Source organism: Suncus etruscus, chromosome 20 (assembly GCF_024139225.1).
Source record: "Suncus etruscus isolate mSunEtr1 chromosome 20, mSunEtr1.pri.cur, whole genome shotgun sequence".
Taxonomy (NCBI): domain Eukaryota; kingdom Metazoa; phylum Chordata; class Mammalia; order Eulipotyphla; family Soricidae; genus Suncus; species Suncus etruscus.
The window spans coordinates 24,301,435-24,318,448 of NC_064867.1; the positions used below are offsets into that span (position 1 = coordinate 24,301,435).

Consider the following 17,014-nt stretch of genomic DNA (forward strand, 5'->3'; position numbering starts at 1 on the left):
TACTTAGCAATGACAACAAGCAATGCCTTTGGTTATTGTTTTTAGAAACCAGAGTCTTTTCAACCCCAAAGTTGGCAGGAAAACCTTTTCCTAGGAGAAATGAAATCCCCCAAAGTCTGTCATCTCCTTAGTGACAAAATAATCTTTAGGAGACTTAAGTTTCTAATGTTCCAGCACCTGGAAAAAATCAAAAATCACTTTCCGTCTCTTGTAGATCAAAATAAGCGACCAGAGCTGTGTGAACACAAGATTCAAAATCTCTTTGGTCAGAAGATGAAGTAAAGCACATTGCCTTCCATACGTGGCATTGAATCCCATCTGCCTGTAAACTTTCTATTTGCAAAAAGTAAACAAGCTTTCCCTGGTACTTGGAGCCCAGCGTACAATAGCTGTCTAGAACCCTTTGCAGTGCCAGGAGCCTGAGCCAAAGCAGATAAAATAAAGGAAGACATTTATAGCACTTTATCTCATGTCCCCACGGGGCAGTCTACAGCCACCCAGACACTCATGCGTCCGTTGTCCACCCTAAAAGCTTAATAAGACAAATCCTCAGGAGGAAAAGAGACACCTGAGAATGGTTCCAAGAACAATTCGCCCTCATAAAGGCTGAGTGAAACCCCACAGGCAGAGCTGAGCAGGCAGTACAATTAGGCTGTGCTTTCGAGCAGCCCTCTCGGAGATTTCCTTGAGTAAGTTCCTCCATTAAAATGCCAATGAGGCATGAAACCAAGCAGGGCGCTGTGGACCGGGAACAGGCAGGTCAAGAGGGAAGCTGACAACCGGAGGAAGGTTCACACACAGGCAGCTCAGATGCTGAGCTCCTTGTGACCCTGAGCATGGGGACACCGGAACATCTGGCTGGTCCCACCCGTAGGGCATCTATGAAATACTCTGAGGGTGGCCAGAGACAGTGATGGGTACAAAGTCCAAGGAGACTCCCACTGGGGGAGGAGGCAGTTGAGGCTACGCCAAAGGAAGTCAGATGTGGCTGCATCCACTTACAAAGGGAATGTGAAGGCAGGCAGGCAGCGGTCCTGAAAGGACACCTGGTGACATGAAAACTACAGGAGACTGTTGCGTATATATGAGCGCATCTTATATTTTTACTTTCAAAATGACCTCCAGCTAAAATGATATTTCCCTCTTTGGTATATGGCTCTATGACTTATTTTTCTCTTTCTCTCTTTTTTATTGAAACCATTGTGATTTACAAATTTCCTATTTGTTGTGTTTCAGACATACAATGTTTCAGGACCATTCCCACCACCACCAGTGTTCCCAGAGCGCATCCCATACAACTCCCTACCTGGCTCCCCAGCCTGCCAGCATATTAGACCCACTTTTAAGTTTTGGTTGTTACCAAAATCATGGTCTCATGATTTCACTGTTGTTGACTTTGGCTTGGATATTGGTTCTGTACTTTCATAATAGCACCAATGTACCTGAGTCCTCTTGGCCCCTGCCCCCCATCCTTCCATTTTGTGTTTCTCCTCCTCTATCAATTTCTTTCCTTCTCCTTGCTATACTCAAAGATCTAAAGTGTTCTCGACAACCCCCATTTAAACCATTGTATTGTTTCATTTCTTCTATGAATTTTTAAGACAGATTTGTACTAACTACCACTTTTGTCAAGATATACAACACTCTCATCACCCATAAATTCTCCCTCAAGCTCTAATCCTGCATGCTCACTCCAGAGGCCTATGAGCATCTGATATCGGTTTTTCCATTGTGTACTTTTATGTTCTAGAATGAGATAAAAATGACAGATTATTTGGAGACTGGCTTCTGACACTCAACAGGGAGGTCTCTGAATCCACTTATTTGGGGTACATCAGAAGTTCACCCCTCTGTGCTGCAGGACAAGGGTCAAAATGTGGGCTGATTATAGTACAGTGTGTTTATCATTCACCTATTGTGGGATCTTACACTTGTTTCCAGTCTTTGTAAAATGCTTTTATTTTGTAGGTATTTATGACTAGAACTGCTAACAGCATTCAAATACAGGCTTTAATTCCAACAAAGTTGTTATTTTTTTCTCCAAGAAAAATACCAGAACTGGAACTTAAATTATATATTTGACTTCATATGAAACTGTCAAAATGTTTTCCAGAATGCCTGTGGTATTTTTACCTACCTGCTAGCAAGTGAGATAAGCAAAACAAGAGAGTTCCCTTTTGTTCGGAATACTGACTACAGTTGACATATCAACATTTTAACTTTTGTTTATTCTGTTATGCAGGTAGAGGTATACCACTATATATGGCTCTAATCTGCATTTTTCCAACGTTTAATGATAATGACTACCTTTTCACTTCCTATTTGCACCCATACATGCTTCTAGGGGATAGGGAGTTGTGGTTCCTACCTACCTAGCAGTGTTCTGTGGCTACTTCTGGTGGTGCTTGGGAGATTACAGTTGGTGCTAGGGATCAAAGCAAATGTCTTAACTCCTCTATACTCCCTCTAGTACCCTTTTAGTGAAATATCTGTTCAATCCTTTGCCTATTTTAAAAATCTGCTGCTTATTTTCATTTGAGAGGGTTGCTTTTTGGATCTTGGTTTGTTTGGGAAACACATTCAGCACTGCTCAGAGGTTACTCCTGGCTTTACACTCATGAATCCTCTTGGCAGTACTCAGAGGACCATATGGGGTGCTGGGGATCAAATCCAGGTCAGCTGCATGCAAAGGCAAACACTCGACCCACTATAGTATCACTCTGGCCTCTTGAGAATTTTTTAAAGTATAAAATTGAGATCAAAACTGCTTTCTTAAAGCATATATACAGACAAATTCCAGATAATTTCCCAAATGACCTCTGATAATTTCTCCTGCCTGCCAGCCTCTCTTATGCATCCCTTTCTTTGATAAGACCCAATAGTTCCAAAACTGCTTGCTGGTAAGTCTATGCCTTCTCCACTGAATTACTTTGGCACTTCATTGTCAAAAATCAAATGATATAAATTGCTGAGTTCTTTATTCTGTTCCCTTGATCTATGCATCTGTCTTTTCACTGATACCATACTATTTTGACTACTGTAGCTTTACTGCAATGATATTTGAGTAATGTGTTTAGAACCACTTTATTCTTTCTTCCAAACTGTTTTAAAATTCTACTCGCAAATTCCAGAGTGATAGAACAGTAAATAGGGCACAAGTCTTATACACAGTCAACCTGGGTTCAATCCCAGACACTACATATGGTGCCCTGAGCCCTGCCAGGAATGATTCCTGAGCTGACAGGTATGGCCCCAACTCCCCCCCCCCCCCAAAAAAAAAAGCCTTTTAAATTTAAAATAAAAACTCTACTTTCTTTTCCTCTTCTATGTACATATTAGAACCAATCTGCACATATCTATAAAAAGCCCTGCTAACGTTCCGGTAGCTATTGTGACATCACTATTAATTCAAGAACTGATTCCTAGTTCTCTTGAGTGTTCTAATCCATGAATATACCAAATGGCTACACTTACTCATATCTTTGATTTCTTTTATGGGACTAAGATAAATAAGGATCCTTCCTGGACCAACTATGATGAGCCAAGGAAGTGTCCTATGCTAGCTGGTTTCCATAACACAAAAGCTCTCTGCAGCCACCAGTGGGACTTATAGCTTCCTACTGACATTGATTATCTGTGTGGCTCTTTGTTTACCATTTCCTAACAGCCTAATTGTGTCTAGATGGAACCTTGAACTCAACCTTATTCCCACACCCATTTGCAGAAAATGGTTATGCTGAGAATTTAGCAAAGCTATTCCATGGTATTGCTGCCTTAGCATTCATTTCTGTTTCTATCAAACAGTCTGCGGGTGGCCTCAAACCGACACTAGCCACAGATGCAAACACATGCCCTCGTTAACAGCCTGTAGAGCCACAAGTAAATGCAAGTGCCAGATATGGCTTTCCCAACAGCCCTGTGATAAGGAGCTGCCCTTGTCTCCCGAGACTTCTCCTGCTCATCTCTAGATAACAAACCCAGTAGAGCTTATCCTCTTTGATTCTAATGGACCAATTCTGCTTTAGCCCCAGAACCCAAACACTCCATCATGACCTCTAATAAAAGACATGTGTCCCAGGTCCTTTTTCTGTTTGTCTGTACCATGCCTTCCTTTCTTCATGTTATGCCTGGAGGCATGCCATATACTTTCTCAAGGCCCTGTAACTCCTCAATTTCATATACTTCCTCAAGGACCTGAAACTCCTGAATTTCAGTTTCTCTAATAGTCTTTTTTGGAGCCTGAAGAAGGCTTACATCCCATATACTGGAGTTCTACTTAACAAATGTAAATGTAAAAGTCTCCAGAGAGCACATTTATGCCTTCATCCCCACTCCTTTGTGCTTTCTATTGGTGCTCTGAGAGGTCTACTATTCTGTGCATTCTCTCTTTTTCTCTCTGTCTGTCTCTTGCTTGTTCCCATGTGGTTCCTATGGAATTCAGCAATTCTCTGTCAAATAGACTGGAGTGTGTTTCCAAATTCTGCAGAAAATAAAGTTGGAGCTTTTGCATTGTTTTTTTCTGTTGATTCTTGATCATTTCCAGGAAAAGGAGGTAGGAGTGCTATTGGGGAAGTCCTATCTATACAGTCCATTCTTTGGGGGGTAAGCTTTGGGGAATAAGGAAATAGCTTTTGTAGGATGGAGTTCCTTGGTAAATACAGAAGGCGCATGCTAGAAGTGGAAACGATGACAGAGAATACAGAGCAGATAGTCAAAAACAAAAAGGATAATCAAAAACAAAGAGGACTATCTGTTCTGAGCACATTCTTTGTTGAGAATTCCAGCAATAATGACAGGCAGCCTGTGGCTGGCTGTGTTGAGCCCATGTTGAAGCAGGAGTTATTAACAGCAAATGTAAATTCTCTCTCAGGATCAACAGTGACAAGCTCTCCAGAGACTGCGCCATATACTCAGAGACAATATAGAGACAACAGTACCGGGGATTAGACAGTGCTCAGCTTGCCATGTATATAGACACTATTTCCCCCTCCAAATTATGATGGAAAGATTATTTTTAATGTACGACAAAATAATTTTATTTGCGGATTTACTATAAGACATGATATAGGTAGAGAGAGTCAATTTTTAAAATCTTTACAAAGAGAAATGTTTTAACCCAAAAGTATTTGACCGTACATTTTTTGGAAACCCAAAAAAGATCCCCAGATCCCCATGTACCTTTGAATTAAATTTAATGCTTCAAAAAGATTCTGCCTCGGACTAGAGAAAGGATTCAGAGATGAAGGCACTTGCCTTGCATGCTGTTGACCCTGGTTTAATCCATGACATATAGTCACATATAGTCCCCTGAGCACTGAGCCAGAAATAACCTTAAGCACACCTAATACCTTCCTCTTTCTCCTCCTGCCCCCACATATCCATACACATTTCAGTCTTGTTGACCTTCCAGAATCTGAATATCGGATGCAAGAGAAATCTTTGTAAGCAGGCATCCTTTTACCAAAGCCTAGATTCCTTTGGTAGGATACTAGTGAGCTGGACACAAATTCTATACAAGGCAGAGCTGCCCAAATTTCCAAGTTAAAACAGGCAGTTTGCTCACCTGATTGTGAATCCAGAGGGAAGGAGGGTGGTTCGCATATTTCACTGCCAATTCTATCATTCTCTCCTGTTCTAACAGTCTGGGGCTGGAGCATATTGAGAAGCCACCAACCACAGACACTCCTGGGATAAAGAAATCAACCCTACAAGGGAAATAGAAAGTGAAAAATGTATTAAAATTAAAAAGTGGCTAGCATCAGTAGCATTCAAGTATAAATCATAAAATAATTCTATGAACATACAAACTATGTGATTTAGGTGGACATCTTCCTAGAAAACATAACCAGCATTCAAGACAAAAAAAATAACATGAAGATTACTAACAAGGAAAGAACAATTTTATTTATCTATCTAATTATCATTATGAGTTAGGTAACATATTTACAATAGTATTAATATTTGTTATTTTGACGTGATCTTTACAGTCACTAAAAAATTTGAAACTTTTAACAAAACTGGGTCCAGAAGGAACTACTAGTAAATGCCACCATTTAAGAATTAGTCTTTGGAGCAAAGAAAGTCTCTTCAACTAATGGTGCTGGAAAAACTGTCAACTACTTCCAAAAAACTGAACTTAGACTTCTCTTTAAAACTATGCACAAAGATCAAATCAAAATGGATTAAAGATCTTTATATCTGACCTGAAACCATAAGGTCCACAGACAAAAACATAGGCAGACCACTCCATGACACTGAAATTAAATACATGCCCAAGAATGAAACAAAGCTATCCAAGCAACTGGAAGCAAAGATAAACAAATGGGATAACATTAAACTGATGAGCTTCTGCACTTCCAGGAAACAATGACTAGGACACAAAGACAACCCACAGAGTGAGAGAAACTATTCACCCATTATCTATCAGATAAGGGATTAATATCTAAGATATATAAGGCACTGATAGAACTTAGTAAGAAAAAAATCTAACCCTACCCCAAAATAGAGAGAATGAATAGACATTTCCACATCACTAATCATCAGGGAGATGCAAATCAAAACAATGAGGTAGCATCTTACACTACAGAGATTGGCACACATCACAAAGAACAACCACCAGTGCTGGCATGAATGAAAGGGGATAAGGGGGCTCTCGCCACTGCTGGTGGGAATACCATTTAGTATAGCATTTTTAGAAAACAATATGGATATTTCTCAGAAAGTTGGAAATTGAGCTCCCATATGATGCAGCAATACCACTTCTAAGATATACCCTAGGAACATAAAATCACAATGTAGAAAAGCTCTCTGCATTCCTATGTTCATTACAGTACTATTTACAATAGCCAGAATCTGGAAACAATCCAAGTGCCTTGAGAAGAGATGAGTGACTAAAGAAACTGTAGTACATGTACACAATGGAATACTATGCAGCTGTTAGGAAAAAAATGAAATCATAACATTTTCTTATACATGGATGGAGATTATTATGCTAAGTGAAATAAGTCAGAGGGAGAGGATCAGGCATAAAATAATCTCATTCATTTGTGGAATGTAAGAAAAATAAAAGACAATGTAATAATATGCAGAGACAATAGAGATGAGGGTCACAGAAGGACCAGTCCATGGTAGGAAGCTTGCCACAAGAGCAGTGAGTGCAGTTAGGGTAGAGAAGGGCCCATTATCACAATGATGGTTGGCACTAATCACTGTGGTGCTAAATTCGGTGCTAAAAGAGGAGAAACTGACATGCTTGGTCCCCCTTCCTTAACAATAGTGTAAAGCACAGTGTCAAAAATGAGAGAAGGGGGGCCGGGCGGTGTCGCAAGAGGTAAGGTGCCTGCCTTGCCTGCGCTAGCCTTGGACGGACCTCGGTTCGATCCCTCGGTGTCCCATATGGTCCCCCAAGAAGCCAGGAGCAACTTCTGAGCGCATAGCCAGGAGTAACCCCTGAGCGTCAATGGGTGTGGCCCAAAAACCAAAAAAAAAAAAAAAATGAGAGAAGGGGGGGGGGAGAGAGAGAGAGAGAGAGAGAGAGAGAAAGAGAGAGAGAGAGAGAGAGAGAGAGAGAGAGAGAGAGAGAGAGAGAGAGAGAGAGAGAGAGAGAAGTAAAATGCTGACTGGCCACAGAGAAAAGCAGGGGTACATGGGTAGGAGGAAACCTGGGCCAGTGATGCCATGAAAAGTACACTGGTAAAGGATGGTGTACATTCTATGACAGAAACTCAATCAATCATAAACAATTCTTGTAACCACGGTGCTTAAATAAAGTAATTATACTAAGAAATCAGCCCTACTCTTTGACAAATTATTTTTAAATCCCAGAAAGGGGCATTTCCAGACTCATTATTTGAGGCTAGAAACAACCTAATAACCAAAACTAAAGAAAGATATCATAAAATAAACTATAGATCAGTATCTCCTGTGAATATAGATATAAAAATCCCAGGAATACAAGACTGATTGAACATCTGACAATCAATCACCGACATATGACTTATTAGAATAAAGAACAAAACCTGAATGATCTTAATAGATGAAAAAAGGCATTTGGCAAAATTCAACACCCTTACATGCTATAAAAAATTTTTTTTCCAGCAAACTAGGAATAAACAGGAACTTCCTCAATCTGTTAAAAAGTATTTAAAACAAATACCTACACTTAATATCATTCTCGTAAACAAGGATGACTGCTCCCAGCACTTTTACTCTATAGTGTATTAAATCTTTGCTTCTTAAATTGTGGGTCATCACCCCACATGGCCCTGCAACTCAGAACTGAATGTGAAGATCATATACACACACGAGCAACAGCAAAAGAAACATTCAGTGACCAAAAATTAATTCAAACTCAAACATGCACTGAATCCTGGTGTTGTAAATAACACTTGCCTTGTCATATTTCTCAGGCAAAAAAGGGTCATGAGTGAAAAAGTTTAAGAATCCCTTGTTCTTTCCCTCTCTCCTCTCCCTTTCTCACCTTTTCTCCCAGTTTCTCACTGTCTCCCCTCTTCCTCTCTCTTTCTCTCTTCTTCTCTGTTTCCCTCTCTCTCCCTCTCCCTGCCTTTCCCACCTTTTCCCTCTCTCCACTACCCTTTCTCTCACCAAGCCTTTCTCCCTCTCTTCCCTCTTCCTCTTTCCTCTCCCTCTCCTCCCTGTCTCCAACTCTCTCCCCTCCCTGCCTCTCTCCCTCTCTCTAGTCCTCTCTCCCCTCTTATTCTCACCCCTCTCTTCTACTCTCCCTCTCCCTTTTCCTTTCTCTCTTAAAAAAAAAAAAAAAGAAGCCCTTGTACCTCTAAAGAGTCTAGCCAAGGTAATTAAACAATTATGAAAAAAAAAAATAGGGCCGGAGCAATAGCACAGTGGATAGGGCACTTGCCTTGCATGCTGCTGACCTGGATTTGATTCCTGGCATCCCATATGGTTTCCTGAGCCTGCCAGGAGTGATTCCTGAGTGCAGAGCTAGGTATAGTCCAAAAATATAAAACCAAAACAAAAAAGAAAAAAGGAAAGAAAATTAGAGGCAACTATACTGTAATGAAATAAACTGCAAATGACATCATGCTATATATATTTTTTAAAATCAATGTAACTTACTTTAAAGATATTAGAACTAAGCAAGTTGAACTGGGTTGAAGAAAACAAGATCAACATCCATAAATCAACTGCATGTCTAGGCACTTGCAATGAAAAATCTGAATGTGACACTAAAAAATCCAATTTACTCATAATTATAAGAGAATAAAATAACTTGGAATAAATTTAAGAATAGAAGTATGAGGCTCAATCTTGACAACTATAATTTAAAAAAATATACATCTCACAGAAAAACATTTCATGCTTAAAATGAGAAGTCTTGGGGCCAGAGCAATAGCACAGCAGTAGGGCGTTTGCCTTTCATGCTTACAACCCCAATAGACCTCGGTTCGATTCCTGGCAACCCATATGGCCCCCCAGCCTGCCAGGAGTGACTTCTGAGTGCAGAGCCAGGAGTAATCCCTGAGCGCTGCTGGGTGTGACCAAAAAATAAACAGACAAAAAGAAATGAGAAGACTGAATATTTTTGTTTTGTTTTGGGTTTTTTTGGGCCACACCCAGTGACGCTCAGGGATTACTCCTGGCTCTGAGCTCAGAAATCGCTCCTGGCTTAGGGGACCATATGAGATGCCAGGATTTGAACCACCTTCCATCCTGGATCACCTGTGTGCAAGGCAAATGCCTTATTGCTGTGCTATTGCTCTGGCCCCAAGAATAAATTTTTTTAAAAAAGAAGTTGAAATCTTACCTCACATCTTATACAAAAAATAATAAACTCAAAAGAGGTCATACATTTGCAAGAGTAGGAATTATAACTCTCAAAAGACAATTTACACAGCAGTAATTCTGGATATAATACGCAAATACAATGATAGATAATGGTGCATGCTTTGCAAATGGCTAATCCTGGTTTGATCCCTGGCACCCCATGGTCCTACCAAACATTGCCAGGCACAGTCCTGCAAGCCCTCAAGCATCATCAGTCTGGCCTGAGTAATCTGTGTGCCACAGGGCTAAAGTAGTAGCACATCCTCAGAGCTTTGCACTGAGCTCCAGACATAGTTAGCTAAAAATAACCAAGGGGGTGAGGGGTCTCCTGGACCTCCTGAGCACTGCTTTGGAGCCCCTTCCTTCATAAATTGAACATTTTTTGTGCTACAAATAATACCATGAAGGAAATGATAAGACAATTATAAAATAGGAGAAAATGTTTTCAAATTATATATAAATATGACTTACTCTTAAAACTTACTATTAAAAAAGACAAATACCTCAAATAAAGATAGACAAAAGGTTCAAAATTTACCAACGATGAAATATGAATGATTAACAAGTATATGAAATGATGTACAACATGTTCAGAAAACCACAATGAGGGCCAGAGGGATAGCACAGTTGTGGGGCATTTGCCTTGCATCGTGGCTGACCTGGGGCAGACCCGACCGAGTTCAATCCCTGGCATCCTATATGGTCCCACGAGTCTGCTAGGAGTAATTTCTGAGCACAGAACCAGTAGTAATCCCTGAGCACCTCTGGGTGTGGCCCAAAAACAAAAACAAAACAAAACCACAATGAGCTACCATTTTATACTCACTGGGATAGTTAGCCATTTAAAGAAAAAAAAAAAAAAGACAATAGAAAGTTAGTGAGAATGTGAAGAAAATGGAACCATAATACATTTCTCATGGGAATGTAAAATGGTACAATCACTTAGGAAAAGTTTTGTCAAGTGACTACATTGTTAAATAGTTACCGTAAGATCAACAACACAACTTCAAGTTTTAAACAACTCAAGATAAATGAAAATACATGGAGAATAGAAACCACCTATGTTCATGATAGCATTAGAATAGTCAAAAAGAAATATAAAATTTCACTGGCTGATGAACAGATAACCAAAATGCATATGCCCATGCAATAGAAAAATACACAAACTAGAAACAACATCGATGAAAGGCCACTGGCATGTTAGGTAAAAGCAGTCAAGCACACAAAAAACCCTGATGTGGACAGTCAAATCCACCAAGCCAGAGAAGACATTTCTTAGGGGATGAGAAGATAGAGTGAATGATGAGGTTTCTTAAGACATGATGAAACATTCTTGACATCTGACTGCTAACAGCTGGTGTACATTTCTGTGAATATATTTAAAAGTAGCCAATTATATATTTTTATTTGACTTTAAGTTATTGAAACCACTGTGATTTACAAAGTCCTTCATAGTTGGGTTTCATACATCCAATGAATCAGGGCCAATCCTACCACTAGTGTCGACCTCCTTCCACCATGTTCCCAGAGTGTATCCCAACCTGCCAGCATAGCAGGCCCATTTCAAGTTTAGATTGTTAAGAGTTTGAGTCTCTTGATTCCATTGTTGTTGACTTTGGCTTGGATATTTAGTTCTGTCCTTTTATTTTTTTCACCAATGCACCTGAGACTGCTTGGTCCCTGGCCCCCATCCTTTCATATTTATGTTTCTCCTTCTCCACTCAGTTTCTTTCCTTCTCACTATACTCTGGGGCCAATGGTGTTTGAGACCACTGCATTGTTTTTATGCAGTTATTCTAAATACCATATATAAATGGTACCATTCTGTATTTATCCTTCTTCTGGCTTACTTCATTTAACATAATAACTTCCAGTTAACTCAGTAAATTTTATAAGGAGCACATTTCAATAAAGTTTTTGTTTTTTACTATTAAGCAAAAAGATAATACTGCCTTTCACTGGAATTAGACAAACTAAAAAAGCATGATGGGATGTGTCTTTTCATAAGTAAGCATGACCTTACTTATTAAAATCTGTATTTTCTTCTTTTCTTCAAACTATACTCCTAGAGTCTAAAATTTGAATCTCAAGTCCTCAAAATTTCTATGCCACAGATTTTGCCATATGGGTAGGAATTCTAGGAAGTACAACTAATTGTTGTACTTTCAACTAATTGAAATATAAAATATATTATCTCTCCCATGTCCAGAATACACATATATCTATTTTTTTTTTTTTTTTGGTTTTTGGGCCACACCCGGCGGTGCTCAGGGGCTACTCCTCGCTGTCTGCTCAGAAATAGCTCCTGGCAGGCACGGGGGACCATATGGGACACCGGGATTCGAACCAACCACCTTTGGTCCTGGATCAGCTGCTTGCAAGGCAAACGCTGCTGTGCTATCTCTCCGGGCCCTACACATATATCTAAACTGCAAGTTTCTTTACCAAAAAAGCATAACTATCACCCCCCTGTTTTCCTAAGAAGCTTATATGAAAAGCCCATGATGTTCTCCACTGATTTGATCCATAACCTTGGAATATTTTTTTCTCCTGATCTACGGCATTAAATATTTTTTTTATAGTCTTAAAAAACAGTTATGGATTGGAAGCATTCCAAGAAAGGTCTTTATCCTATTTTCATTTCTAACACTTGACTCTTGTTCATGAATACTTTAATTCCCCTTTCACTTCAGACAAGATACAAATTTAAAGAGACTGTAGTTAACCTTTATTAACACAACTGCTATATTCTGTCAGAGTATTCTCTACCGCTTCCATGTTTAAAAAGGAAAATAAAATCAACCCGCTACTTTGCTGCTTCATCTCCATCACTACAGCGCCCTCTGCTGTGTACTGGTGGTGGGCATTCTCTCAGCACACAGGAATGAATGAATGAATGAACCCTGCTCTAACAACTTTGGAAAACCACATTTATAGAAAATTAAAAAAAAAAAGGACTGTTAAATGCTATAAAACATGAAATATATATTTTAAATGTCTAATAAATCATTAAATGGTAAACAAGTACACATATTTTTTAAATGCCCTTTGTTGAATTTCTGCTTGCTCCTCCCAACATCAGGTGAGGTTAGTTTCATAGAAACTATCTCTGTAGCCTTCTGTGATTCAGAGAAGTGGATTCCCCTCCCTTCCAAATGGACCCTGGCAGCCTCTATGCCTAATCCCTTGTGCCATCTTCTCAGCAAGACACCTCCATGTCTCCTGACCTATGTGACAATGTTGTTTGGCATCTCTATACTTCCTGTCATTGGATGAAGACAGGTAAAAAACAGCATAATCCTGCAGAGCCTCCCAGGGGGATAAATAACAAAGGTTTACCCTTAGCTCAGCAGGGATACAACAAGCACAATGAACACACACACACACACATACACACACACACACACACACACACAAATGACAAAGGTTTACTTTTAGCTCAGCCAGGGCACAACAAACACAATGAATTCTCTCTCTCTCTCTCTCTCTCTCTCTCTCTCTCTCTCTCTCTCTCTCTCTCTCTCTCTCTCTTTTCTCTCTCTCCTCTCCCTCTCTCTCTTTCTCTATCTCTCTCCCCCTCCCTACCTCCCTCCCCCTCCCCACATACTACACAGCTCAAGGAGTAAAAATAATAACTCAGAAGGCTTTGCCAGCACCAACCATTTTGGTTAACCATAAGATAATGACTGCAGTGAGACCATGCTGAGGACGTTTAGTGAGCCCAAAGAAATTACAAGTCAACAAAACACAAGAAAGAATGAAAACATAACTGAGAAAACTACATTCAGAAGTGACAGAAATGCAGAGTATATAGGGCTGGAGTGATAGTAGTGGGTAATGAACTGTCTTTCAGACTGCCAACCTGGATTTAATTCCTAGTATCCTATATGGCCCCCCAAACCCCATTAGGAGTGATCCCTAAGGACAGAGCCAGGAGTAAGCCCTGAGTATCATGGAGCCTGACCCAAAAACCAAAGGAAAAAAGGCAATAGAAAGTCTGAGAATAGCTGCAGTTTAAGAAAAGATTAAGGAGCTCCAATATGAGATCCAGGAAACCTCTAGAAATCAACAAAAGATGGGAAACTGTTTGAAAGAAAATAAACAGTACATCAGAAAACTATGGGATGAGGTCAAGAGAAACAATATAAGAATCAATGGACTCCTTGAAGAACAGGAAGGCAAATTCAATGAAAAACCTCTAGTTAAAGAAAGTACAGATAAGAATGTCCCTGAGGTGTGGAATGTGGGTACCCAGATCCAAGAAGCCCGAAAGGTCCCAGCGAAACAGGAAAACTCCAAAACACTGTAATCAGAATGACAAAAGCAAAAGACAGAATACTGAATTCACATGCAGAGGAAATCCCATAAAATTCACAGCTGGTCTATCCATTGAGACTATGAGCCAGAAGAGATAGTGGGATATAGTTTTGTGGGGTTTTTTGTTGTTGTTTTTTTTTAAAAAAAAAAAAGCTCAATGAAATAAAGACATCCCAAGAATAGACTATATTGCTAGATTATCATTCAGATTTAAAGGGATGATACAGAGCTTCATGAACAGACAACAGCTTATGGAAATCTGAGTCTTAAAACCAGTTTGCAAGAAGCAATAAAGAAGCTTCGTCAAAAGACAAGACAAACTTCGCAGCTTTTTGCCACTGAGTATGGTATTCAGTCATGGTGCTCATGGTTGTCCTCTATCAGATTAAGAAATGTCTGCTGATTCCTAACTTATTAAAGATGTTACATTTTTCATAACAAATTAATTTCACTTATAGTAATCGTTCTATTTTTATTCAGATAATTTTTTACATATATAGAAATTTTTATTATATGGTTTTACTTATTAATGCAGATAATAAGCGTTATCTATAATTAATATTTTATAACAAAATCAAAGGATAAAACACTTTCATAAGTCTGTTGAGCTTTTCCCTTAAAATTTTCTTAATTTGGAGCCGGAGAGGTGGTGCTAGAGGTAAGGTGTCTGCTTTGCAAGCGCTAGCCAAGGAAGGACCGCGGTTCGATCCCGGTGTCCCATACGGTCCCCCCAAGCTGGGGGTCATTTCTGAGCGCTTAGCCAGGAGTAACCCCTGAGCATCAAATGGGTGTGGCCCAAAAAACGAAAATAAAATAAAATAAAATTTTCTTAATTTGTAGCCAGAGAGATAGTACAGTGGGTAAGGCACTTGCCTGGCATATAACTTACCTGTGTGTTCAATCCCTTAGTTCAGAGCCAGAGGTAATCCCTGAGTACAGAATCAGAGATAATTCCTGAATAGAGAGCCAGGAATAAGACCTGAGGACTACAGAGTATGTCCTCAAAGCACAACAAACCATCAAAAAAGTCTTAATTCTCTACTCCTCATCCTTACTATATTGTATATCTGTCGGGTAGGATTTATCTATTTCATGTTATCTTTAAATTTTATTAGCATAGAATGATATTAACAACTTCTTTATTTATACAAAATTTAATTTAAACTATACAAAAAGAGAATGATACAGTCTGGGGAGTGGGTGGCTACTAGCCCAGAGGATTAGTGCTCTTGGATGCAAGAACTGAGAGCCCAGATGAGGGGACAGCTGAAGAACTAAGGAGCACTACGGTCTGTGTGATGCGGGCGACACAGGGCAGCTATCCTCCCCTCTACGGTGATGGGCAAGGCCATCTCCTCTGATCTCATTCCTCTCAAAAGGGTCCAAATCACTTTCAAACATATAAAGTATGTGACTTTCTAATCAAGGTCACCCCCAGAGATACCAGGGAGATGTGTCACCAGCAATGGAAATCAAGGATTCAAACATGCCAAATATGTGCTCTAACCTGTGTGCTAGCCCTGCCCCCCCCAAAAAAATATAGGCCATTATGTAAAGTCAAGAGACATGCTCTCCTTTTCCCCACAGGATACTCTTTGTTCTTACTTACCTCCTTGTGGATCTGTTCTGTGTACAGCCCAAGTGTGAGTGAGCACTGACCATAAGAATAAGTGAACAGTGACCAAAGAAGCCTTAGTGTACACCACGGCTCACCAAGAGTGAATGAGCGCTGACAAGAGTGGCAAGCACTGACCACCAGTGTGAGTGAGCACTGAGCAGTCCAGGTACTACCACTGAGTGGCAGCTTCATGCAAGGGACTAAGAATAGGAATCTGTCCCCAAGGCCACACCCACATAGGTAACCAACCCAGGCACACTTAGCTGGAACAGATGGTGAATAGAGAGAACACTGCATATTAGCTCTTGCACTGACACTTGACGTATCCCCAGCAAAGGAGCACCCCCTCTTTAAAGCTGTGGAAACAGAGTTTCAGAGAAAGGAAGGGAGCCACCAGTCTCATGGGCAGAAGAACAAGGTGGTGAGCCAGACAGCCTTCAGAGAACTACGTAGGTGACATGAGCCAGGGAAGACTGATATCTCAGGAGCACTACAAACTAGTTCCAGCCCCAAGGAGAGAGTGCACCAGGAAAAAGCACTTCTGGGAATGGATAGAACCTGACCCGCTGGCACTTGGTGCTGAGCACAGTCCACAAGCATTTTCTCTTGGATCTTCTCAGGATGGAACTATAGATGTTCCAGATACCCCTTCCCAGGACAGATGGTCCACTCTTGGGAGACCCATCAGTACCTACAGCTCAACAGGAGTACCCAAGTCCCCTCTCGGTGCTACGCTCAAAGCATTCACCAGGCACCCGCTGCCATTGATTTCTGGTTCAGAGGGGCTGGGAAGTGGGCCCCTCCAAGTTTGGCACTTGTCAGAGGAGGCCATTGTTGGGTTTCCAGAAGGGAACTTGTGCTACAGGCTCTCTGCTATGAAGAGGAACTATCTCTCCTGTGCCTTCTGCAGCCAGCCACCACCCCACCCTATCCACATGAAGGTTGGCACTTCTTCCCCAGAGAGCCATGTATGTGGAGGTCTCTAGTAGTGATGATCTAAAAGAGCCTGGAGTGCAAGCCATGCTAACAACAGCACTGAAGTAAGGACAGATGCCATCAACCTAGCAGCACAGCTAGTCTGCAGACACCATGTCCAATGTAGAGTGAATCTCCTGTCCCTGAGCCACCTGATAGCTCTGTGGGAGGTGAGTTCAGGAGCTGGAAGGCGTGCAAAGGGTCAACACCATCCAGCCAGAAATGAACAACCACCAACTCCACCCTGACATTGAGAAGCCTGTTGCAGCCCATTCACAGAAATGAAAGTGCCAGACCTCA

General features: G+C 40.6%; 1 protein-coding gene across 2 annotated transcripts in view; it reads right to left on the reverse strand.

The window, feature by feature from the left end:
• Nucleotides 1-17,014, reverse strand: part of OXNAD1 (oxidoreductase NAD binding domain containing 1) — a 35,681-nt gene that overhangs the window by 5,122 nt on the left and 13,545 nt on the right. For both annotated transcript variants that reach the window (XM_049766148.1, XM_049766149.1), the window contains exon 3: nt 5,564-5,705. In XM_049766148.1, the coding sequence (XP_049622105.1) occupies nt 5,564-5,705 (142 nt within the window). The remainder of the gene's footprint in view (nt 1-5,563; nt 5,706-17,014) is intronic.